Source organism: Bos javanicus, chromosome 20 (genome assembly GCF_032452875.1).
Source record: "Bos javanicus breed banteng chromosome 20, ARS-OSU_banteng_1.0, whole genome shotgun sequence".
In the NCBI taxonomy this organism is placed as follows: domain Eukaryota; kingdom Metazoa; phylum Chordata; class Mammalia; order Artiodactyla; family Bovidae; genus Bos; species Bos javanicus.
This window is the reverse complement of record NC_083887.1, coordinates 59,198,113-59,225,896: the sequence shown is the minus strand read 5'-3', so window position 1 is coordinate 59,225,896 and position 27,784 is coordinate 59,198,113. Positions and strand designations below refer to the sequence as shown.

At 41.9% G+C, this 27,784-nt stretch overlaps 1 protein-coding gene across 2 annotated transcripts in view; it reads right to left on the bottom strand.

The window, feature by feature from the left end:
• Positions 1-13,293: 13,293 nt before the first annotated feature.
• Positions 13,294-27,784, bottom strand: part of DNAH5 (dynein axonemal heavy chain 5) — a 323,884-nt gene continuing 309,393 nt past the window's right edge. For both annotated transcript variants that reach the window (XM_061393864.1, XM_061393863.1), the window contains exon 79: positions 13,294-14,080. In XM_061393864.1, the coding sequence (XP_061249848.1) occupies positions 13,929-14,080 (152 nt within the window). In that variant the 3' untranslated portion in view covers positions 13,294-13,928. The remainder of the gene's footprint in view (positions 14,081-27,784) is intronic.

The window sequence follows — 27,784 nt, the reverse complement described above, 5'->3', positions numbered from 1 at the left end:
CTAATAAGGAATCCAATGATATGTTTTCATAGCCCTTCTCCCAACAGGGAATAAAAAAGTGATAACTGTGAAGTGATGACAAGTTAATTTGATTGTGATAATTATGTCACAATATATACATATACCGAATCATCAAGTTTTATACCTTAAATATGTAGAATTTTTAATTAAATGTCAAAAAAGGAAAAATAGTCAATTAAATACATATTCCTCCACAAACTCTGCAATAAGATAAAACAATTCAATAAACCTATACATAACTCAGTCCAATAATTTCAATTACTTTAACTTTTTAAAAAAATAAACTTTTAATTTCATGGGTTCATAGAGAATGCAGAATTCAGCAACAATATTTTACAATAAAGATTTGGAAGTTAGAGACTAAAATATTGTTCATATGAGAAGCACACAAGTTATGAAAAATTGATCTGTCAATCTGAGAATTGGAAAATTTTATTCAATTGAAAATTTTTATTGAATTCAACCCAGAACGAGCACTTCAGAAAGCTCTGCAAATTGTGCTTGGTAGAAGTCTAGGCACAGTTCTATGTCTTTTGCGACAGGGCTGTACATCAGATGAAGTGTTATTGATAGTCTACATAATCCCAGTCCAAGTCTTCATGGTGGGTCTAAGTCATCGTGGTGGGTCGTATGACCTCTTGCAAGATGAAGAAAGAATGCTCTCTCTTAGCAGTTGCCTTGTTGGTGCTGGGAGAATGTGGCTTTTAATGGGTAAGCAGGTATTCTGGCCGATGTGTAAAGTTGGTTCAATGTATAACCCATATACACAATGAATAGTGGGGGAAGAGAGAAGGCGAAAGGGAGGCAGAGACTTTTTACATTTAAATTTTTCTTGTCCTGCCATAAACTATGAATTTCATTTCACAGTTCTAATATTACTTTTTAAAAAGTTGTTCATACTGTCTCAGCTCTCTTTACACAATTGCTCAAAGATGCTTGAAACACAAATTGTTTCCTAAGTATTTTACTGGTGAGTGGATTCCATAGTCCACGCTTGTTACCAAGTCCATGCTTGTTTACCATTACTCTAAGGCAGTGGTTCTCCACCCTAGCTGCTTTAACAGGTGTTCTGATTTTATTAGACTGCAGTGGGTCCTCAGCATCAATATTTTTAAAAGCTTCCCAAATGATTCCAATATACAGCCTGAGATAAGAGCCATTATTCTAACAAATTAAGATTTTTAATTAAGGTAATAACCTTGATTGCAACCCCATGTCTCGTATTCATTTTACCTCTCCCTTTTGCCACCTTGCATATACGGTTACCAGTTTGTGATGAAATAATCTGCCTCACTAGTCTGAGCAAGCTGGAGAAGGCGATGGCACCCCACTTAGGACTCTTGCCTGGAAAATCCCATGGACAGAGGAGCCTGGTAGGCTGCAGTCCATGGCGTCACGAAGAGTCAGACACGACTGAGCGACTCCCCTTTCACTTTTCACTTTCATGCACTGGAGAAGAAAATGGCAACCCACTCCAGTGTTCTTGCCTGGAGAATCCCAGGGATGGGGGAGCCTGGTGGGCTGGCATCTATGGGGTCGCACAGAGTCAGACACGACTGAAGTGACTTAGCAGCAGCAGCAGCAGTCTGAGCAAGCACAAAAGAAAAGCAATATTATTTGACAGTTTACAGTGTGAATATTAGCATCAGACATCAGCACTGAATGGATATTAGTATCTACACTTAGGATATTTTTGACACAGCATGCAGAAAAAAATTGTTGGAAAGCTTTGATTTAGAATGGACTTACAATCATGCTCACATCATAATGATAAAAATGAAAAGAACCCCAAGAAATTAGTTCTCTTTTAAATTGAAGACAAGGAGAGTCTTCCAGTGGCTAAGACTCTTCATTCCCAACACAGGGGGCCTGGGTTCGATCCCTGGTCAGGGAACTAGATCCCATGTGCCACAACTAAGAGTCTGCATACTGTAACTAAAGACGCTACCTGCCTCAGTGGAGATAGAAGATCCCTCATGCTGCAACTAAGATCCAGCATAGTCAAATAAACAAATAACTCTTTAAAAAAATTTAATAAATAAATTGAAAACCAGGAGAGAATGGCTTTGATAAAACTGGGCTTAATGCTTTACAAGGAGAAGTGGAAGGACCATATCTGCTGACCATCAGGGCCTCTTCTTAGAGAAGGATCCTCACGCCAAGTGGGGGCAGCCTGTCTCTCTCCTCCCTCTACAACTTGACTGGAAACAAGGTGGGGGATGAAGTGAGCTTTGCTGAGCACATCTTTGTTCTATGAGTGTGTGTTCTCATTCAGTGGAGTCGGACTATGACTCCATGGACTATAGCCTGCCAGGCTCCTCTGTCCATGGAGTTTTTCCAGGCAAGAATACTGGCATGGGTTGCTGTTTTCTGCTCTATCCATAGTGACACTGCAGTGTATATATCTGGCCAGGTTGTAACTCCAGGGTATCTTCCCTCCCCAGGGATCTACCCCACTTCTCTTGCCTCTCCTGCATTGACAGGTGGATTCTTTACCACTAACACCACCTCAGAAGCCTCTCCTTTGTCCTGGGTATTTTTTAATGTTCTGTTTCTATTGGTTCTCATAACAGCCTCACACGGAAGGTGTTGTGTACCCATTATGCAGATGAGAAACATGTCTCAGAAACACTAATCAACTCTGCCAAATTTACCCAGTTAATAAACAGTAGCTCCAGGATTTGACCCTGTCTGTGCACTCCTCTTTCTCTGATCACCCAGCTACCTCCCAGGCATAACACTGATCTAGAAAGTGTGTGACCATGCATCCAGCTGGGCAGAAGGAGTATCTCAGAGAGGAGGGAGTCATCCTGGGAGAATCTCCAGAGACTGAGCGTTACTCACCCTCCATTTGCTATGGTGCCTCAGACAATAGCAGCCACCACCAGGTGATTTGAGCTGGGCAAAGATGGTGAAGGTGGGAAAACTAGAACCTTCAGCAGAGCAGGGTTGGAAGTGGGACTTCAGATGGGGCTGTGGATCTGGGGTGGACATTAGCACCCTAATTTAGAACTCTGCTTTTCTCCATGGACTCTTTGCTACAGAGTAGGCTCAGAACCTATAACCAGTGCCGCCATTATGTATGAAGATGCTCATGGTTAGCAGAGCCTTTAGTGATCTTGTTGGGGCCTAAATAATATGACCAGATAGAGTGATCCATCAGGCTAGAGGACTCTAGATTGACAACTGTTGTCCTGTGGTGCCATTTGGCCTTGGCATTCCTGGACTTTTCATTTTATAACAAAAGAGTATGAATAAGAATGCTATCGAAATAGGCCAGGATGGGTATGAACCTGCAGTCTCTGTTACAGTCTCATATGTGAGATGCAAAGTTTCCCATTTAAAAAAAATAATTAGTCATTTATTTGGCTGTGCCAGGCCTTAGTTGCGGCATGTGGGTTCTTTTTAGTTGCAGCATGCAGGATCTTTAGTTGCAACATGCAAATTCTTAGTTGGGGCATGCAGGATCTAGTTCCCCAACCAGGATCGAACCTGGGCCTCCCTGCATTGGGAACTTGGAGTCTTCACCACTGGACCACCATGGAAGTCCCTCAGAGTTCCCCTTTTAACCCAGAGTAAAATTGGATATCCTCTGATATCCATGGGCAACCCTCCCCCATTGTAAATATACTTCTGTGAAAATTTTGGCTGTGCTTCCTGAAGGGGTAAAGCATAGTCTTTTGAAGTGAAGCATAGCAAACAAGGGTCTCTTTAAGTTTAGGACTCTACCTAAATACAAGTATTCTTCCAAGGGGGTCTCATCTTAAGCCCTGATTAGTTCAATTTGCTGAGAGCTAAGGATGTGACTAGGAGAAGGTAATGGCACCCCACTCCAGTACTCTTGCCTGGAAAATCCCATGGATGGAGGAGCCTGGTGGGCTGCAGTCCATGGGGTCGCTAAGAGTCGGACACAACTGAGCGACTTCACTTTCACTTTTCACTTTCATGCACTGGAGAAGGAAATGGCAACCCACTCCAGTGTTCTTGCCTGGAGAATCCCAGGGACGGGGGAGCCTGGTGGGCTGCTGTCTATGGGGTCACACAGAGTCAGACACGACTGAAATGACTTAGCAGCAGCAGCAAGGATGTGACTGGGTTTCCCAGGTGGTTCAGTGGGTAGAGAATCCGCCTGGAATACAGGAGACACAGGAGAGGTGGGTTCGATCCCCAGTTTGGGAAAGTCCCTTGGAGAAGGCATGGCAACCCACTCCAGTATTCTTGCCTGGAGAACCCCATGGACAGAGGAGCCTGGCTGGCTACAGTCCATGGGGTCACAAAGAGTCAGATACAACTGAAGTGACTGAGCACACAGGCATGCAAGGATATGACTGAAGGGGACCATGAGTTGGAGGAAAGGGTCTTTGTGCAAAGATACAATCTAAGAGTTTCATAACTTGGCAAAACTTTGTCCCAGTGTATATAATCCCATAAAAAACCTTAGGATGTATTGTATTGGCCAATAAGTTTGCTCAGATTGTTCCATTACATGTTATGAAAAGCTCCAATGTACTTTTTGGCCAACCCAGTATATTAGAGGCTAAAGATCTTATAATGCCAAGGTGGGCCATAAATGCTCTCCTGTAGCAGGGACTGTGTGCTGTGGGCTCTATCCCAGAGGAACCGTGAGGGCATCATTGCAGCAAGAGACAGACCCACATCATGGGCATCAAGATGTACTCTTTCGCATGATGTACTCTGCACGTAAGTTAAAGAAGCAAGGTGACAATATACAGCCTGATGTACTCTTTTCTTAATATGAAAGCATTTCAATGTACAAGCAGAGTACTTCATGTAAAATGCTGAGTTGGGTTAAACACAAGCTGGAATCAAAATAGCAAGGAGAAATATCAATAACCACATATATGTAGATGACACCACCCTTACGGCAGAGAGCAAAGAGGAACTAAAGAGCCTCTTGATGAAAGTGAAAGAGGAGAGTGAAAAAACTAGCTTAAAACTCAACATTCAGAAAACTAAGATCATGGCATCTGGTCCCATCACTTCATGGCAAATAGATGGGGAAACAGTGGAAACAGAGTCAGATTTTATTTTGGGGGGCTCCAAAATCACTGCAGATGGTGACTGCAGCCATGAAATTAAAAGACGCTTGCTCCTTGGAAGAAAAGCTATGACCAACCTAGACAGCATATTAAAAAGCAGAGACATTACCAACAAAAATCTGTCTAGTCAAAGCTACGGTTTTTCCAGTAGTCATGTATGGATGTGAGAGTTGGACTATAAAGAAAGCTGAGCACTGAAGAATTGATGCTTTTGAACTGTGGTGTTGGAGAAGACTTTTGAGAGTCCCTTGGACTGCAAGGAGATCCAACTAGTCCATCCTAAAGGAAATCAGTCCTGAATATTCATTGGAAGGATTGATGCTGAAGCTGAAACTCCAATACTTTGGCCACCTGATGCAAAGAACCGACTCATTTGAAAATACCCTGATGCTGGGAACGATTGAAGGCAGGAGAAGGGGACAACAGAGGATGAGATGGTTGGATGGTATCACCGACTCAATGGACATTAGTTTGAGTAGACTCTGGGAGTTGGTGATGGACAGGGAGGCCTGGCGTGCTGCAGTCCATGGGGTCACAAAGAGTCGGACACGACTGAGCAACTGAACTGAACTGACAACAATCATCTTTTTTATAACCTCTCATTTGTGCCACTTATAAATCTTTGTGATCAGTGGTGTATCAGGTTTGTAAGATGTGAACAATGGTGATTTAAAATGTTTCTGAGACACTAAAAGCATTTTCACTATTTGCTAGTATACCAAAAAGTTTAATTGGTGCAGGCAAATGATCATTTTTCAAATGATAAAACAGTAAAATGTTTTATAAGCTCTTTTTCTGCAGGCCTCCCGGGATTTGCTGTAGGTATTTGCATAAATAGGTTACAAATGACATCACAGTGGACCGTGAGGAGCAAGGTGATGCTAACAGAGTGAATTTAAACCACACTCAGCAGTACAGAGGAGTCCAACCTGAGCTGAAACACCAGTTCTGCTTCATAATCCTTCACAAAGCTCCCCATCTTGTGACTTTTTATATAATCTCCTTGGTGTCCTTCACCACATTTAATCCTTCTTCCCTCTCGAGTACTCAGGAATGCTCTATGTGGTCTTATTAAAACTGACTCCTGCACAAAATACTGGAAGAAACTTAATTGGCTTTCCAGGCAAGTGTGTTTACGAGCATAGTTGATGTGAATGCTTATGCTTATTAGCCTAAGTGAAGAAATAAATGAAGAAAGGTATTAACCATGATTGTAAAACATTCCTGGAGCAGAGGCAAAGCATCACACCACAAATATGTCCTGGCTGTACCCGCATGACACGCGACGAGGAGCAACAGCACATAGCCCAGTGAAAAACGGTGTTTGGCTTGCAAACCAAAGGGAGGGCGAGCCTCCCAAGCTCTGCAACCACCCAACATAAACTCAAAGTTGGAGACATGAAGTTTGCCTGTAAATCCTGAGCCTTGGGAATCTGAATGGAGTTCTAAATCTAGAGAGGCACAAAGGAGCCACAGGAAGAATACACATGAGGCAAGTCCACGTGGTGGTTTTACAACGTTAGTAATACTAAGAGCTGATAGAACTTTTCTAAAGCCTTGGATTAAATCCTTTAAGGCATTGAAATTATACTATTAGGTCGTAATACTGTTGGCATTTTGTAATGAAAACTTTGAAATCTAGGGGATACGCTGGTTTTTAAGGGCTCATTTGAGGACTTTGGAGGAGATTATTCATTCATCATCTTGATCTGCTGGAGTTATTGCTAATAATTGAATTCTAACAGTGTCTAAAGAAAAGAAACCCAAATGTCCTTGTGATCCTCCATCCCATCCCGCTCAGGATACTGCCTTCCAGCCTTCTGGTTCTTTAGTCACTGTATTTTCATTTCTTCTCATGCAAATGAGAGGAGAGAGTAGGATTCAACTGGTCATTCCCATCTGGCTGTCAGTTTAATGGTTTTCCAGGCTGAAGAACTAAACCAGAAAAGCCTCAGGGTAGCAGTGCAGTCTGCTCTTGCCTTGAGAAGGTTCACTGTGTGTAAAGCTCATCACAGAATAAGGCTCCCGTTTAAGACAGGTAAGGACCTGTTTGTGGATTCACAGTGTCCTGCCCAAAGCTCATAGCTCATTCTAAAGCAGACCTTAAATTCTCTTCTATCCTTCACTGGAGGTATTTGTAGAGATGATACGCAGATATTGTATACAGCTGATGTTAGTCGATTAACCAGAATAACCAGAATGTATAAACTTCAGAAATTACTAGAACTCAACACTGAAAAAATATTAAGTGCAAACTACTAGATTTCCTCATGGTTTCATAACCTACTGATCTGTTTACTGCTTTCACTCAATCTGGAGGACCATATTGTGAATATAATTATACCTTTTGTTTTCCCTTAAAAGGCATTATTTTGATGTGTTGACTAGGCTACTGATGAGCAGTGATTAGTTATACAATGTAATTTTCAAAAATCATGTGTAATGTAACTGAAAGGGGAGGGGTCTGGCTGCTCAAAGCCAATAAAAAGTCAGGGTTGGTGGAAAGGAAAATTTGCTTTATTTTGGATGCTGGCAACTGAAGAGGAGGGTGAGGGTGGACTCCTGTCCAAAGACTGACTCCATCCCACTGACATTCAGTGGGCTAGAGCTTTTAATAAGCTGAGGGAGGGGGCTACATGCAGAAACAGCACAGTCAGCTCTGACAAGCACCTTGGTCACTGGTGGTCTGACCAGCATCATCTTGTTTTAAGTACAGTTAATCTTTGGTTTCAAGGCTGGTTTGTTTCCATTTCTTGAGGCCAGTTCTCAAAAATTGACAGCTTATGTCATGGAGCCTCCAGGTGGGGCAGGGCTGGGCTCTGTGTGCACGCCTGAGGACCCCTGCGAGGAGATGGCCATGGGGGTCCTGGTCTTCAGGGTCTTCATCTCTCTGGCAGGTCCCAATGGAACTGTGGCTTCCTCAGGGGTGTGCCCTGGGAGAGCATATTTGCACTAAATTTGAGGAGTCCTGTGAGCTGCTGGGTGTGGGGTCCAGTCTTGGCAAAGTTTACCCCACTGTGGGTGCATTCGGTGGACAGCTGAACCCCAGCTCCTTCCACCTGGGATGGCCCTCTGGTTAGTTTTTTTATACAACCTGAAGTAACCAAGGAAGGTCCCACCAGGGAAACATGCATACTTGCAGGGTCCTCCATGGAGGGCAAGGCCAGCAAAGCTGAGAGAGAGCTCCTTGAGGAGCCTTGACCTTGGGGAGCTTAGACCTTGAGGACCCTTGACCTTGACTTGCTGGTGTTATGTGAGGAGATCCTTGTTGGGACAGTGGCAAGTGTTATTGGTGCTTAAGTGAAGGTGTGGACATTGAACACTCTTGTGAGTTGAGGCTGTTGGCCACATCTGGGTTCCCCAGGCACACAGTTTGAGAACCACCATCTCAGAAGCAACACCTTCAAAGATGGAGGCAGAGAGCAAGATCTCAGAGAAGCAAAGGGTTTCTTGACATTCTTGATGGTTCTTTTTCATTTATGCTTAAAAGTTTGGTGACTCAGACAAGGCAGGAGACCCAGATTCAATCCCTGGGTTGGGAAGATCCCCTGGAGAAGGGAATGGCAACCCACTCCAGTATTCTTGCCTGGAGAATACCATGGATGGAGGAGCCTGGTGGGCTACAGTCCATGGTGTAGTAAAGAATTGGACACAGCTGAACGACTAACACACATGTCATGGCTACAGCCTGGTCATCATGTAGTTAACTTCACCACCAGGTAGGGATTTCAGTATCTACAAGACAGCTCATGGGATATGGCTCAAAATATTATCTATAGCCCTTGAGAAGGAACTAAAAGTTCTTGACTATGCTTAGTGACTAAACTATTATTATCTGGTCTCCTTTGACGGGTTTCCTTTCTGCATGTTCTTACTTCTCTGATTTAACTTATTCTTTGGCTAAAGTTTTTCCATAGACAAAAAGCAGGCAGACGACATGGGGAACAAGGACCATAGGATCCTACTTCATTTCACTAATACTTGTAAGAGTACTGCTGCTACTGCTAAGTCGCTTCAGTCATGTCCGACTCTGTGCAACCCCATAGACGGCAGCCCACCAGGCTCCCCCATCCCTGGGATTCTCCAGGCAAGAACACTGGAGTGGGTTGCCATTTCCTTCTCCAATGCATGAAAGTGAAAAGTGAAAATGAATTCGCTCAGTCGTGTCCGACTTTTAGCGACCCCATGGACTGCAGCCTACCAGGCTCCTCCATCCATGGGATTTTCCAGGCAAGAGTACTGGAGTGGGGTGCCATTGCCTTCTCCTGTAAGAGTACAGGATTAATGTAAAAGTGATCATGGACCTCACCAGGGCCTGACATAGGGGCAAAAATTGTGTTGCAGATTTGGAGGTGAGGGAAAATTGTGTCTTTAAGAGAAAATGGCTCATGTATTAATATAAATATTGAATTACTTTTGTGATCACTAAAGATTTTTGAGTTGTAAAAATGTTATAAACTACATTAGCAGGATGCATTAGCATATCTAATGTTTTAATAATGCCATACCATTGAACAAAAATTTATCATTGACAAAGACACTGTTGACACTGTATTTTATCTAAATTGGAGAATCCTGCAAGCTATGTAATTGTAACATTTGTGGTTTGTCTCTTCATGCCTCTTAATGTTGAATTATTTACAAGATTTTCCATTGCAAACAAGCATTTAATACAAAGAAGTACTTCTCGCTCCAGCGACTTAGAAACACATGGTGTCCATCAGCCACTGTGCTGGAGTTGGCAGCAGTCAGAACAAGGTTTGCAGTTTTGCTTAGAAAGTAGCCCTTCTCAGCCTGTATTCTAGGCTGGGCTCTTAGTTAAAATAATAATAATTGTAAAATAATAATAATACAATTTAAAAAATAAATGGGGACACTGTAGTGTGGCTTCTACCTGCTAACCCATGACCCATGATTAGCTACCAGCTCCCTCATGGAATCCAGTGCTTCCTTCATAGTAGTTAGTGTGTTAATCGCTCAATCATGTCCAACTCTATGACCCCATGGACTGTAGCTCACCAGGCTCCTCTGTCCGTGGAATTCTCCAGGCAAGAATACTGGAGTGGGTTGCCATTCCCTTCAACCCCTCATCTTTATCTACTTTTCTGTATTTTTTTTAAAAACCTTATGGCCACACTACTTGGTATGTGGGATCTTGGTTCCGTGGCCAATGATGGAACACCATGCCCCTGTATTGGAAGAGCAAAGTCTTAACCACTGGACCACCAGGGAAGTCCCTACATCTTTCTATGTATCACCCACAGATGTCAGGTTATCCAACCATATGCTGAAATCATATAAAATTATGTGCCTGGATAACTGCTTAGTTTCTGTGTCTAGTCCTCTTATGTGCATGGACTAAGTTGCTTCAGTCATGTCCAACTCTGTGTGACCCCCTGGACTGTAGCCTGCCAGGTTCCTCTGTCCATGGCATTCTCTAGGCAGGAATACTGGCGTGGGTTGCTGTGCCCTCCTCCCTGAGTTCCATGAAATCAGGGACTGTGAGAATGTTTTCCCACTATCATCCTACCAGGGCACCAGAGTGCATGACACACAGGAGGTGCAAAACAAATACTTTTTTAAGTAAATCAATATTGATGCAGATGAAAAAAATGGGTATATCACCCTGAAATGCTACAAAATCCCCACTGTAGCTTTCTCTACATCCAAGGCAGTCAGCAACTCTCCCCACCAACCTGAAGTTTCAGTCAGTTGGTCCTCTCTGGTCCCCAATTCAGTAGAATAATTAGTGCCCTTCAGTAGGTAGGATCTAGGGGGTAGGGAGTGGAGGTGAAGCAGGAAGGGGCCTCACTGGCTCCTCCAGGTTTCAGTAGTGTTCCTTGTTTAATTTTTAAAATTAATTAATTCAGTTTTTCCAGTAGTCATGTATGGATACGAGAGTTGGACCATGAAGAAAGCTGAGTCGCTGAAGAATTGATGTTTTTGAACTGTGGTGTTGGAGAAGACTCTTGAGAGTCCCTTGGACTGCAAGGAGATCCAACCAGTCCATCCTAAAGGAAATCAGTCCTGAATATTCATTGGAAGGACGGCTACTGAAGCTGAAACTCCAGTACTTTGGCCACCTGAAGAGAAGAACTAATTCATTGGAAAAGACCCTGATGCTGGGAAAGATTGAAGGCAGAAGAGAAGGGGAGGACAGAGGATGAGATGGTTGGATGGCATCACCAACTTCATGGACATGAATTTGACTAAGCTCCGGGAGTTGGTGAAGGACAGGGAAGCCTGGTGTGCTGCAGTCCATGGGGTCGCAAAGAGTTAGACATGACTGAGCGACTGAACTGAACTGAATTCAGCTGTGTCAGGTATTAGGTGCAGCACGGGGGATCTTCCTTGCATCACACAGGGTCTTCCATTACAGACTCTCCAGTTGTGGTGCGGAGGCTAGTCACTGCAGCGTGAGGGCTCTAGGAACTCGTCCTTCAGTAGTTGAGGCACCCAGGCTTAGCTGTCTTGAGGCAAGTGGGATCGTAGTTCCCCAACCAAAGATCAAACCCAAGAACTCTGCATTGCAAGATGGATTGTTAACCATCGGATCACCGGGGAAGTCTCCCTGCTGAATTACTTCCTAAAAATTTCCATTTGTTTTCATGGTGTTCTTTTCTACTTTGGGTCTCCAAAACTCATACATATATACCAATGGAGTATATCACAAAATTATACATATTATACATTTTCAAGTTATTTGATTTAAAAATCCAATTTTTAAAGCTTATTTCTGGATGCTCAATGGAACTCACCTCTTTGCTTATAAATAACAATTACAATTCAGACGTTCATTAATGGATTTTATTAATCTGCATTATTTCCACATTTGCATCATTATTCAAAATAAAATGATGGTTTTACCACAATTCACACAAATCAACTGATACATTAATTCAGACCAAAAGAAGCTGCTCAAATGAAAATAGTATTTTCCAAAATGGGTAGGTGTCACATGAACTACTCAGGTCTAATTCTCATTATAATTAAAATAAAATGATACTCATCACAGAGCAAGTCCTAGTGAGAGGGACCCACACTGGTCTCCCTGTAATCCCTCCTCCTTATAAAACATTTATCACCAGAAACCTGAAGCGATGCATTTCTGAAGTGAAGCAATTCTAAGCTGCAATTCTACCTTAGCACTGACCACGTCCCCAAGTAAACAGGTTACAGATGAAACAGTGTATAATCTATAGTCATGATTTAAAGTAAAAACATCTGAGAAGCCCCTTAGATAGTATTTTCTTAATTAATAAAAGATCATGTGAATTTTTCACCCACTAAGACTTTTATCCTTTTCCTATTTTTTCTTCCAGTCATTACATTTTTTCAAGTCAACTGGAACCTTTACCATTCGATCATATCTGTTTTTATTTTTCCACATTATCTTCTAACATTTGTCCACACCAAATGCATTTTAGTTATAATACTCAATATTTTGCTAACTTTATCTTTCACTTAACAGCCTGTGCTCACCATTTCTACATTATGAAATCTTCACTATTGTTTTTCATGGCTGTCTGCTGCTGCTGCTAAGTCACGTCAGTTGTGTCCAACTCTGTGCGACCCCATAGACGGCAGCCCACCAGGCTCCCCCATCCCTGGGATTCTCCAGGGAAGAACACTGGAGTGGGTCATGGCTGTCTAATATCCTCTAATTTCCTTAAGCATAGACTTATTTTTACCTTTGGGGGCATTTATTATTTTTATGCTATTAAATACATTTTTATATATCATTTTTTCAGTCTTTCAAATTGTTTCCTTGGTAGGTTTCTAGGAGAGAAAATAAGGGTCAAAGCGTGTGAATGTTTTTATGATTCCTTCTGTGCTTAGTTATTTAATCATTTTACAAAAAAGGATGGGTTGATTTCTATTGTTCAAGGAGTCTGAATGTATCACTTTTACAAAGACCTCATCACAATTCACTTTAGCTTTAATTTTTTTATTTTTTTTCTTTTTTTTTTCTTTAATAGAAAATTATTTAATTAGTATACATGTGTTCCCCATCCTGAACCCTCCTCCCTCCTCCCTCCCCACACCATCCCTCTGGGTTGTCCCAGTGCACCAGCCCCAAGCATCCAGCATCGTGCATTGAACCTGGACTGGCATCTCGTTTCATACATGACGTTTCACATGTTTCAATGCCATTCTCCCAAATCTTCCCACCCTCTCCCTCTCCCACAGAGTCCATAAGACTGTTCTATAATTTTTTTAATTATAACAAATGTAAGGTAAGTGTCGCTCTTTAGTAATTATCAGTGGAGTTGAACACTATTCCATATGTTTATTCTATAGGGTTACATGCATTGTCTATTCATCTATTCACATTCTTAACCCACCATTCTATTTCCTTCCATTTTTTAGATCTGTTTAACTGGCAACTTCAGTCATGAAAAGAAATCTCTTACCTGACCTAAATGCAAAAAGCAACAGAAACAGAATTAGCACAAACTTGTCATGTTACCTTAGAGAACTGGGCTGTCACCGAAACCACATTAATAGAAGAATAATCCCTTCCAGGGAAATACTAATACCATCTATTTACCCTAGTCAGTCTTTGGCGTTGAAAGAAAATGTATTACTCTGGATTTGAGGGCCAAGCTTGATTAGAAAGTTATAAACCTTACTTCTAAATCACCAGATAGCTTTTCAAAACACACAGTGATTGGTCATTAACAGTGAAACAGACTAAATATAAGCAAGCATCCAGCGAAGGAACAGGGAACCCCGATGCAATTCACACATCGTACAATCAACCTGATGTACACAACGTCCGTACAGAAGAACAGAGCTTGTGATACTCTGGATCCTGCATTTACTGGGTGAGGGACACGCCCCACATTACTTGACATCGCAGAGAAGGGCAACTCCACGCAGCACCCAGTGTTCGGGGGCCTGGGCCGTCCTGAGGTCTACAGCAGCGATGTAGTTCAAGTCTGTTCGGACCGGCTTCTTGTAGATGGGACAAGAGTATAACCGAGGATCTCTCACAGCTACAACAAAAACCATCAGAAATCTTGGTGAATTTCTCATTCATGCAGCCCCCAAGAGAGTGCAGAGCCAAATGTGTGCATCTGGAAGGTCACAGTGGGCATGGCAGAATGAGGGAAATTCCTCCTGAGGTCAGGCAATCCCTAGATGTGAAGCAGATGCTATCAAGCTTTCCCAAGGCGGGTGTGACAAGTTACCCAGATGGCCTCACATTTACCTCACCCACCTAGTGTCCCACAACCTTGACACTAACCCCAGTCCATGGGACATGGCCACCCGCTGCTTCCTTTCTCTCCTTTCCACCTGTCAATTCAACTTTGCGCCTCTACCTGCCCCCTGTACCTCCCCCGCAAAACCTTGTGCCTTCACACCTTCTTTGTTCTTCCCATGTGGTTTGCCTTTGGCAAAAGGTACCTGTCCCTTTTAGTCAGACACCCAGAACCACTGGTACTTCACTGTTATTACTGCAAAACCCCTTCTTCAATCCTTTTTGCCGTAGTTCAAACCACATTGGGCTTCTCAGTCCATAAAGAATCTGCCTACAGTGCAGGAGACTTGGGCTTGACCCCTGGGTCAGGAAGATCCCCTGGAGAAGGAAATGGCTACCCACTCCAATATTCTTGCCTGGGATATCCCATGGATAGAGGAGCCTGGCGGGCTGCAGTCCATAGGGTTGCACAGAGTTGGACACGACGTAGCGACTAAACTACTACCAAACTACATTGCAAATCACAGGACAGAGGATGTTCCCCACCCCACCAGGTGTTGTGAGTTCTCTATGTGTGTGGAGAAATACAAATGGCAGGAAGCAGAGAGCCACAGCACAGTTCAGCTCTCTGAGTCAATCTACTTTTCTGGAGTAGGTGAATAATACATGCAATCTCCACGATCACATCTGTCATGAGAGACAATCTCTGTATCCATCCTGTACGGGTCCTCTCTTAGGCATTCTCTCCAGCCCTGGAATCCCCACGCTGAGGACGGATGCAGATCTTTTGTGACTTCAAGCTTATACAGTTTGGAGAAGGGACTTCTTTTAAGAAAAAGAGTATAATTTGCAAATACCAAATTAAGTTTTGGAAAAAGCCTTTGTGTTGAGTAGCCCTGGAGTTTAAGCTTCAGCAGCTTCCTGTTAAATTCACTCTACCCATAATAGTTTATTTGCACATCTTGTAACATCCATCTTTGGAAGCAGTATATTATTCCTTTTTCTCTCCCAGACTATAAACTATTTCAGGACAGAAGTTATGTCTGCATTCCTCTGTGTACTTCTCTGGAAGGCCAATGTTATAAATGACCCTAATATAACTACTAAAATGAAAACACATTTAACTAAGAGGATAACTTTGGAGAAATAGTGTTATAAATACAGAACTTTCAAAATGCAATATTAATATATTAGTGATACTGAACTTATTTCCCAAAAACTAATTCCCTCAATAATTCAGCTTTTCCTAACATATCAAAAAAATAAGGCAGCACCAGCAGTTAAAGTCTCATTTTTGGACCCAAGAAAACCTTCAACCTGCCGTGCCGTGTGTGTGTGTGTGTTCAACACCATCCAGCTCTTTGATATTCTATGGATTGTAGCCAACAAGGTTCCTCTGTCCACGGGATTTTTCAGACAAGAATACTGGAGTGGGTTGTCATTTCCTTCTGCAGGGGATCATCGCAACCAAGGGATAGAATCCATGTCTCCTGTGACTCCAACTGCAAATAGGAAGCCACCTGGAAGCCTCTCTACTATAAATTCAATTCATTTTATTGGAATAAATTAAACATTTGCATATGATAGCACTTTACAAAAGTTTCAATAAAAGTAGTTTAAAAGCCACAATTCTTAATCAGGTGTGATTTTTTTTTTAACCAGGGTACTAAATCTAGAGACATATTTGGTTATCACAACTGGGAAGGTGCTACCAGCAACTGGTGGCTAGAGGCCAGGGACACTGCTAGCATCCTGTAATGCACAGGACAGTCCCTCACAAGACTTCTCTGTGCCAAAAGTGTCAGCAAAACCAAAGTCGAGAAATTCTGTTCTAAAACAATGTCACAGATATTTTACAGTACTCTAAAATGAAGCATTTGCTTAATTCCATGAAATTAATTATTAGAAACCATCTAAGTTAATGCAATATCTAATTTTTAAGTCTAGTCACTATTTTAATCACCATGAGAATATCATAAGTAATAATAATAAGGCAAACATATGAAAATTCTAGCTGAGCTATTTAAAATCCTAAAAGATGATGCTATTCAAGTGCTGTGCTCAATATGTCAGCAATTTGGAAAACTCAGCAGTGGCCACAGGACTGGAAAAGGTCACTGTTCATTCTAATCCCAAAGAAGGGCAAAGTCAAAGAATGTTCAAACTACCACACAATTGGCACTCATTTCACATGCTACTATGGTTATGCTAAAAATTCTTCAAGCTACACTTCAGCAGTATGTGAACCGAGAACTTTCAGATGTACAAGGTGGATTTAGAAAAGGCAGATGAACCAGAAATCAAACTGCCAACATATGCTGGATCACAGAAATAGCAAGAGAATTCCTGAAAAACATCTAACTTTTGCTTCATTGACTATGCTATAGCCTTTGACTGTATGGATCACAACAAACTGTAGAAAATTCTTCAAGAGATGGGAATACCAGACCACCTTACCTGCTTCCTGAGAAACCTGTATGCAGGACAAAAAGCAACAATTAGAACCAGATGGAACAATGGACTGGTTCAAAACTGGGAAAGCAGTACATCGAGGCTGTATATTGTCACCTTGCTTATTTAATTTATACGCAGAGTACATCATGCAAAAGGTTGGACTAGATGAATTACAAGCTACAATCAAGATTGCAGAGAGAAATATCAACAACCTCAGATATGCAGATGATACCACTCCAATGGCAGAAAGTGAAGAGGAACTAAAAGAGGAGAATGTGAAAGCTGGCTGGAAACTCAACATTCAAAACACTAAGATCATGGCATCCAGTCCCATCACTTCATGGCAAACAAAAGGGAAAAAAGTTGAAACGGTGACAGATTTTCTTTTCTTGGGCTCCAAAATCATTGCAGATGGTAACTGCAGCCATGAAATTAAAAGATACTTGTTTCTTGGAAGGAAAGCTATAACAAAGTTAGGGTATTCAAAAGCACATATATCACTTTGCCGACAAGGATCCATATAGTCAAAGCTGTGGTTTTTCAAGTAGTCATGTACAGATGTGAGAGTTGGATCATAAAGAAGGCTCAGCACTGAAGAATTGATCCTTTTGAACTCTGGTGTTGGAGAAGACTCTTGACAGTCTCTTTAACATCAGGGAGATCAAACTAATCAGTCCTAAAGGAAATCAACCCTGAATATTCATGGAAGGATTGATGTTAAAGCTGAAGCTCCAATACTTCGGCCATCTGATGTGAAGAACTGACTCACTGGAAAAGACCCTGATGCTGGGAAAGACTGAAGGCAAAAGGAGAAGCGGGCAGCATAGAATGAGATGGTTAGATAGAATCACTGACTCAACAGACACAAATTTGAGCAAACTCTGGGAGATAATGGACAGAGGAGCATAGCATGCCACAGTCCATGAGGTCGAAAAGAGTAGGACAGGGCTTAGCGACTAAACAACAACAACAAAATTAAAATTTCTGATTAAATAAGTGAATGACTCAATTTGAGGAGTGCAATTAATAGTAACTACACTAACTGATGTATTTAAACCCTTTAATCCTTATATATGTTATATGTTCAAGGGTTTGAACATATAACAGATATTTAACTAATTGTTCTTCTTTATACACATTTCACTAATAATCATTTTATAACTCTTAAAAAAAAACCCTTAGAGTCTTATATTTGAAATAAATGATAAACATGATAATTGCACCTTGGGAAGTATTTGATTGTTTGGGTTTTAATCCCAGAAGAAAAACACAGTTCGGGGGAAAAAAAAAAAAATGGTGTTCTTTTCAATAAGCAGGTAAAAAAGGCAATTCTCTGAAATACTTATCCAATTTTATTTATTTTTAATTGTTTCAGAAAGGAAGGTATCCACGCCAAGTCACAGCATGTAACAACCTTCTGCAGCAGGATTAGAAACTACCAAAAATATAACTTCATTGTAAAAGCGCTGACAGATGCTTTATAAACAAGCACATAAACATCTGAAACTATTACTCCTGGTTAGACAAAAAAATTGAAGACACAAATAAGCATGCTACGTAGGTAGAACAAATCAGCTAAATATGCTTAAAACCTTGGGGCTCCAGAAAAACAAGCAGAGAGAAGAGGGTGTCTAAATTGGTGAGCTATATGCTTTGGGATGCTAAAGGTTTCAATAAAACACCTTGAAGAAATTTCATTTTCTAACTGTTATAACTTCTCTCTCTCTAGCCTACATTTTTCATGCAAATGTTAGTATATCATTACATCATATATTCTTTCCAATATGTAAAACAACCAAGATACCTAGAGATTCCTTATGTCACTCTTTTATTTAACCCCTCTTTTGCTTCAACAATATGTGAGCCATGAACTTCCAGATGTTCAAGCTGGTATTAGAAAAGGCAGAGGAACCAGAGACCAACTTGCCAACATCCACTGGATCATTTAAAAAGCAAGAGAGTTCCAGAAAAATATCTACTTATGCTTTATTGACTATGCCTAAGCCTTCGACTGTGTGGATCACCACAAACTGTGGAAAATCCTGAAAGAGATGGGAATACCTGACCTGCCTCTTGAGAAATCTGTATGCAGGTCAGGAAGCAACAGTTAGAACTGGACATGGAACAACAGACTGGTTCCAAATAGGAAAAGGAGTACATCAAGGCTGTATGTTGTCACCCTGCTTATTTAATTTATATGCAGAGTACATCATGAGAAACACTGGGCTGGATGAAGCACAAGCTGGAATCAAGATTGCCAGGAGAAATATCAATAACCTCAGATATACAGATGACACCACCCTTATGGCAGAAAGTGAAGAAGAACTAAAGAGCCTCTTGATGAAAGTGAAAGAGGAGAGTGAAAAGTTGGCTTAAAACTCAACATTCAGAAAACTAAGATCATGGCATCTCGTCCCATTACTTCATGGGAAATAGATTGGGAAACAGTGGAAACAGTGTCAGACTTTATTTTGGGGGGCTCCAAAATCACTGCAGATGGTGACTGCAGCCATGAAATTAAAAGACCCTTACTCCTTGGCAGGAAAGTTATGACCAACCTAGACACAATAATAAAAAGCAGAGACCTTACTTTGCCAACAAAGGTCCATCTAGTCAAGGTTATGGTTTTTCCAGTAGTCATATATGGATGTGAGAGTTGGACTATAAAGAAAGCTGAACACCAAAGAATTGAAGTTTTGAACTGTGGTATTGGAGAAAACTCTTGAGAGTCCCTTGGACTGCAAGGAGATCCAACCAGTCCATCCTAAAGGAGATCAGTCCTGGGTGTTCATTGGAAGGACTGATGTTGAAGCTGAAACTCCAATACATTGGCCATCTAATGCGAAGAGTGACTCATTTGAAAAGACCCTGATGCTGGGAAAGATTGAAGGCAGGAGAAGAAGGGAACAACAGAGGATAAGATGGTTGGATGGCATCACCGACTAAATGGACATGAGCTTGGGTAAACTCCAGGAGTTGGTGATGGACATGGATGCCTGGCATGCTGCAGTCCATGGGGTTACAAAGAGTCAGACACAACTGAGCGACTGAACTGAACTGACATCATATAGTCCTTCTGATATGTAAAACAACCAAGACCGAGAGATTCCTTATATCATTCCTTTATTCAAGCCCTGTTTTGCTAAAAACATTTGAGTTATTAAATAAAGAATATTTATATGTGATATTTCTTTTAATCCTTCAACTAGTATGTGATGGCATCACCAACTCGATGGTCATGAGTTTGAGCAAGCTCCAGGAGTTGGTGATGGACAGGAAAGCCTAGCATGCTGCAGTCCATGGGGTCACAAAGAGTCGGACATTACTGAGCAACTGAACTGAAACTGAGCGTGTGTTACTGTATTAATAATAACAGTAATTGTTTTTATTATTATCTACTGTATGCTAATTATGTGCTGGACATTGTCAGTTTTATTCTCTCAGCACCCAGTGAGATGGGTACCATGATTAAATCCATTTTAATAGATGAGAACCCAAGGAGGTGAGTTACTTATTCAAGGTTACAAAGCTGCAGGTAATGAGAGAATCTGGCTGGAATGGACCGGGAGCCGAAGCTCTTAACCTCAACAACAGTGTGACGTACTCTATGTATGTGCCTCCATGTTTTTTTTGCAGAAAGATGTAAACGTGAGCCGGAAATAACTAGATACCTAACTTCCACTTGTGGCACAGTTGCGATTCCTCTGAAGTCGCATGAGTGCTATGGTGGTAAAGCCAGGAGAACACCCCAAATATCCAGGCTCCTGGCTCACTGTCCTTGACCTGAGGACATGTGCCCCGCTGTGGGGCAAGGAGGTAACCACCTTAGGCCTGCAGCATGGGGAGAGGAGGGCCTAGGGAGTGAGAACTCATGTTCCTATAGGACAGAGGCCTTTTACTGTGTCAACCTCGCTATGTACCTGAGAAAAATTAATTCATGACTTCAAAATACAAGAACATTTTCCTCATGTCCAATTTAGGCTTTAGTTTCCAGCTTCATCCCTACATGCACAGTCTTGAGTAGAACACAACCACAGGAATTCCAAGATGTGCATTCAACCCACAACAGACAAAGGTGATTCTGATAACAGACTTAGTAGCCAGGAATCACAGGCAAATTACATAATATCTCTAACCTAGTATTTCCCCATCTGCAAAATAGCCATGATGCACCTTATAGAGTCGTTGTAAAGACTAAATGAGTGAATATATGTGAATGCCTGGCATAGCGTAGTGCTTAGAATGCAGTAGATACCCAAGGTGTGTTACATTTCTCCTCTCTGCCTCTACACATGTATACACGTGTGTGCATATACACAGTTACCTTTTCACTAAACCTAATTCCCCAGACTCAAGTTCCAGAAGACTAACAGAGTTCCAGGTTTACAAACTGCAAGTGAATTAAATGCTGTGGGGCTCAGGTATCAGGAGGTTCCCAGCTCTGGGTCACTGCACGGGGCTACCCCCATCCCAGCACCACGAACGCAGAGTGCTGCCTCAGGGTGGGTCACAAGGCATGCTGACACACAGTTTCTCCTGCAGGAAATATTCTCATTAGCTACAGGGACTCTAAGATGCTTCTCCACCTACTTAGCGAGCATCACTTTGTTCCCCCAAACACTGTAGTCACCACTTTCCCATCACATGGGGTACAGCACAAAAGTTATTAAGAGCATCACTCTCTCTATATGTAGAAGACTTTACTGAAGAATTGATGCTTTGGAACTATGGTGTTGGAGAAGACTCTTGAGAATCCCCTGGACTGCAAGGAGATCAAACCAGTCAATCCTATAGGAAATCAGTCCTGAATATTCATTGGAAGGACTGATGCTGAAGCCGAAGCTCCAATACTTTGGCCACCTGATGCAAAGAGCTGACTCTTTGGAAAAGACTCTGATGCTGGGAAAGACCGAAGGCAAAAGAAGAAGAGGGCAACAGAGGATGAGATGGTTGAATGGCACCACTGACTCAATGGATGTGAGTTTTTGCAAGCTCCTGGAGTTGGTGATAGACAGGGAAGCCTGGCGTGCTGCAGTCCATGGGGTCACAAAGAGTCAGACCAGACTGATCAACTGAACTGCCTGACACTGACCTTTCCTAATGAATGAATGAATGTGAAGTCGCTCAGTCATGTCCGACTCTTTGCAACCCCATGGACTGTAGCCTACCAGGGTCCCCTGTCCATGGGATTTTCCAGGCAATAGTACTGGAGTGGATTGCCATTTCCTTCTCCAAGGGATCTTCCCAACCCAGGGATCGAACCCGGGTCTCCCACATTGTAGACAGACGCTTTTCCGTCTGAGCCACCAGGGAAGTCTTAGGAAGATCTTTCCTAAACCTTCCTCTTTTCAACTTTCTTTGATAACAGAGGATCTACTGTTTGGTATGTCAGTGGGTTTACTCCCTTGGTGTATTTGGCACTACTTGGGTGACTCCCCCATGACAAGAGACATAAATAAATGTTTGGGGATATATCATTCAATTTTTAGAGTTTAAATAAATAACTGGGCTTCCCTGGTGGCTAGCAGTAAAGAATCCTCCTGCCAATGCAGGAGATGCAGGTTCAATCCCTGGGTCAAGAAAATCCCTTGAAGAAGGGCATGGAAACCCACTCTGGTATTCTTGCCTGGAGAATTCCATGGACAGAGGAGCCTGGAGGGCTACAGTTCATGGGGTCACAAAAGAGTTGTATACAACTTATCGATTAAACAACAAACAACAAAGATTTCCTTTTAAAAACAAACTAGTCCTGTCTGTAAAATTCAATGGTGAATTATTTAAACTGAAATTGCCCTTCATATTAACATAAAAAACAATTCATCATAAGAGTTTTAATTTTAAAATGCTACACCTTTGGAGTGTCCTCTAGTCAGTAATAATATTATACCTCTTTATCTCAATTAGGCCCCTATTTAGTCATCAAAATTGAATTAAAATCACAGTATAAAAAGAACCTATGGAAGTCACGAACCTACAGTATGAATCTATAGTATATCATGAACCTATGGACAGAGGTTCGTGACACTGTACAAGACCATTGATCAAGACATCCCCAAGAAAAAGAAAGGTAAAAAGGCAAAATGATTGTCTGAGGGTGCCTTATAAATAGCTGAGAAAAGAAGAGAAGTGAAAGGCAAAGGAAAACAGGAAAGATATACCCATTGAGTGCAAAGTTCCGAAGAACAGCAAGGAGAGATGAGAAAGCCTTCCTCAGTGATCAAAGCAAAGAAATAGAGGAAAACAATAGAATGGGAAAGACTATAGATCTTTTCAAGAAAATTAGAGATACCAAGGGAACATTTCATGCAAAGATGGGCACAATAAAAGACAGAAATAGTATGGATCTAACAGAAGCATAAGGTATTAAGAAGAGGTGGCAAAAATACACAAAACTATACAAAAAAGATCTTCATGACCCAGATAACCACAATGGTGTGATCACTCACCTAGAGCCAGACATCCTGGAATGTGAAGTCAAGTGGGCCTTAGGAAGCATCACTACAAATAAAGCTAGTGGAGGTGATGGAATTCCAGTTGAGCTATTTCAAATCCTAAAAGATAATGCTATGAAAGTGCTGCACTCAATATGCCAGCAAATTTGGAAAACTCAGCAGTGGCCAAAGAACTGGAAAAGGTCAGTTATCATTCCAATCCCAAAGAAAAGCGATGTCAAAAATCGTTCAAACTACCGCACAATTGCACTCATCTCACACACTAACAAAGTAATGCTCAAAATTCTCCAAGCCAGGCTTCAACAGTACATGAATGGTGAACTTCCAGATGTTCAAGCTGGATATAGAAAAGGCAAAGGAACCAGAGATCAAATTGCCAACATCCACTGGATCACAGAAAAAGCAAGAGGATTCCAGAAAAACATCTACTTCTGCTTTATTGACTATGCAACAGCCTTTGACTGTGTGGATCACAACAAACTGGGAAATTCTTAAACAGGTGGGAATACAAGACCACCTGACCTGCCTCCTGAGAAATCTGTATGCAGGTCAAGAAACAACAGTTAGAACTGGACATGGAACAACAGACTGGTTCCAAATTGGGAAAGGGAAGGAGTACATCAAGGCTGTATACTGTCACCCTACTTATGTAATTTGTATGCAGAGTACATCATGAGAAACTCTGGGCTGGATGAAGCACAAGCTGGAAACAAGATTGCCAGGAGAAATATCAATTACCTCAGATATGCAGATGACACCACCCTTATGGCAGAAAGAAAAGAGGAACTAAAGAGCCTCTTGATGAAAGTGAAAAAGGAGAGTGAAAAAGTTGGCATAAAACTCAACATTCAAAAAACTAAGATCATAGCATCTGGTCCCATCACTTCATGGCAAATAGATGGGGAATCCATGGAAACAATGAGAGACTATATTTCTTTTGGGCTCCAAAATCACTGTAGATGGTGACTGAAGCCATGAAATTAAAAGACACTTGCTCCTTGGAAGAAAGCTATGACCAACCTAAACAGCATATTAAAAAGCAAAGACATCACTTTGCCAACAAAGGTCCATCTAGCCGAAGCTATTGTTTTTTCAGTAGTCATGTATGGATATAAGAGTTGGACTATAAAGAAAGCTGAGGGCCAAAGAATTGATGCTTTTGTACTGTGGTGTCGGAGAAGACTATTGAGAGTCCCTTGGACTGCAAGGAGATCAAACCAGTCAATCCTGAAGGAAATCAGTCCTGAATATTCATTGGAAGGACTGATGCTGAAGCTCAAACTCCAATCCCCTGGCCACCTGATGCAAAGAACTGACTCATTAGAAAAGACCTTGTTGCTTGGAAAGACTGAAGGCAGGAGGAGAAGGGGATGACAGAGGCTTGAGATGGTTGGATGGCATCACTGACTCGATGGACATGAGTTTGTGCAAGTTCCTGGAGTTAGTGATGGACAGGGAATCCTGGTGTGCTACAGTCCATGGGGTCGCAAAGTGTCAGACATGAGTGATCGACTGAACTGACTGAACAGATGAAAAGAACAATGGAATGTTAATTTCCTATCACTAACAAAACACCTCTCCAACCACAAAGCTATTTGGCAGCAAGTTTCCACCAACTTCTATTGAAACCAAAAAAAGACAATAAAGAACTGCAATTTTCTTTACTTTTTTATTAGCACTTTGGAATTCACAGTCACCTTTTCTGTTGCTTATTTTTATTTCCTCTCTTACCTGCAGCTAATGAGCATCACCGCTGACTAATGCCCAGCAGGGTGAGTACAGTTCTTCCACAAAAATGTGTTCTTAAGTCATAAAGGACTGCCTGTATTATAAAATTATTGCTTTATTACTACCATGCTGAGATGTTCAATGTCACATGATGAAAGATTTTTACACATTAGTCACAAGAAATAAAAAAGTAACACCTAACTGAATGTGAGAAAGATTTTTCTTTCACTTTATAAGGGAAATATTTTTGCAACAGTGTTGACTAGATGCAACAAAATTTCTAAAGTATTACTTTTGGCTGAAAGAGCACTTGACTATTAATTCTATAAAATAATCACCCCCCTGGGACTTCACACCACAGTAAGGATATGAAGAGGGGCTTCCTTGGTGGCTCAGTGGTAAAGAATCTACCTTCCAAGGCAGGAGACATGGGTTCGACCCCTGATTCAAGAAAATCCCACATGCCTGCGGAGCAATAAAGCCCATGCATCACAACTATTGAACCCACACACCTTACAGCCCAAACTCAGCAACAAGAGAAGCCACCTCAATGAGAAGCTTTTGCAGCGCAACTTGAGAATAGTCCCAGCTCACTGCCATTAGAGAAAAGCCCGTGCGGCAATGAAGACCCAGCACAGCCAAAATTAAATTAATAAATACAATTATTTTTTTAAAAAATCATGAAGCCACAGGCAGCGTGTTTACCCAAACTCAGGCACACACATGGATCCTTTCAGACACCGCTGGGGCATAAGGAGTGACACCCTTATGACACCCTTACCAAGAGGGAGGCTGAGCACCCTCACGTCTCTTCTGATGTTCATGGGCACCCCTTCCATTACACACTGTCTGTTCCTCAAACACAGTGCCTCCATTGCTAGCTCTTGTCTCTGCATGCTTGCCTTTTCTCCATGGATATCAGTTCAATGTTCTCTTCTCAGCAAACTCTTCCCTGAACACCAGAATGCTCTCTCACTCCCTGACACACCCTGTGTGTGTCCTCTTTACAGAAACAAGAGCTATCTGAAATCAATCTGTTCATTTACACTCCATCCTCATTATTTGTGGGACTAATGTATCTATTTCCTCTGGTGGCTCAGCTGTAAAGAACCCGCCTGCCAATGCAGGAAACCCAGAATTGATTCCTGGGTGGGGAAGATCCCTTGGAGAAGGAAATGGCAACCCACTCCAGTAGTCTTGCCTGGAAAATCCCTCAGACAGAAGAGTCTGGCAGACTACAGTCTATGGGGTCGCAAAGAGTCAGACACAACCTAGCAACGAAACAACAACAACAATGTATGTATAGTTTAATGAAGCCCAAATTACCGGCAGCTCCCAGGAGAAATAGAGGGTCAGACTCCTCAGAGCCCTTGGCCACAGAATTTTCATCAACCGATCAATTCATAACCTTGTTTTCTGTGTGCTTTTGTTTAAAGTCATCTTTTTAATATGCTCTGTTAATTCATTAACACTGAACTCAAGGCCAACAACACTGTGACTCATGCCTGAATGAAGCTTGTCTAACACACGTGGTTTCTCCATAAGGTACATCACAGCCTTCTAGTGCTCAGGAACAGCAGACAGCACTTCAACACTACACTCGAGGGCCACTTTCAACAATGAAAAATAGACAAATATGAAAAACATAGCACTAAATAGACCACGGAAAGGGCACTAGTTTACAGTCCGAGCCAAAACGAGGAGCAGAGCACAGGCTTGTTCCACCTAAGTTGGAAACACATGTCAGGAGGGTCAGATTCTTCACTGCTTTGTACATGTCTGGGAAAAGTCATGAAAGTCCACAGGCATTAACCTTAGGGTCACAAATAAATTTTAAGAGTGTAGGTGAATTCATACAGAATCCTTGAATAGCAATGACTATATCTGCCTCTTTTCCAGTTACCCATCCCTCCTTGAGACTGAACTCCATGCAAATGCGGGTTCTGCATGGTCTTTCCTCACTGTTGCACCCCCAGCAATAGAGCAGTGTATGTCAGATGGTTGATACCTTGGCTGACTCAGTGAGCTAGAGCTCTTTCCCTCTGCCCAGAAAAGTCTGACTCTAACACCCTCTCATTCTCATCCTCCAAAACGCATCTCAAAAGCAGCCTCCACCTCCTACCAGACTTAGTTACGTTTTCCTTCTAGCATCCCCGAACATCCTAAGAGCATCTCTATCACGTGCATCTGTTAGTTGCGCAGTTGTGTCCGACTCTCTGCGATCCCATGGACTGTAGCCAGGCTCCTTTGTCCATGGTATTCTCCAGGCAAGAATACTGGAGTGGGTTGCCATTTCCTTCTCTGGAGATCTTCCCAACCGGCAGATGGAACCCAGGTCTCCGGCATTGCAGGCAGATTCTTAACCACTGAGCCACCAGGGATCTCCATCATAACATGCATCAAATTCTATTTAAATTATTTGTTTACTTATCCATCTCCTTCACTAGGCTGTGAGTCCCTTGTGGGCGTGATCTGGCTCATAACTACCTTTATCCCTTGCAGGTAAGGTTGTATCTGGTTTGTACTAGGCATCTAGCAAACATTTGCTTAAAAAACAAATATTCAAAGCTTATACATATGTTTACAAGTGTGGTATTTATCTAAGGGATAAATAAACTAAAAATTATCCTTTAAAGAGAGATTTTTGTCTCTTCTTTGTTTAAAGAAAAATCTTCGTGCTTCGATTATAAAATTAGGACTTCCCTTAGGGTCTACTATCCTGGCTACCTCATGAATTTATGGCTTATAATGATCATCTCACCATGTATATCAAATCAACATGTTATACACCTTGGCCAGTCGCTTCAGTCATGTCTGACTCTTCATAACCCTCTGGACTATAGCCCACAGGCTGCTCTATCCAT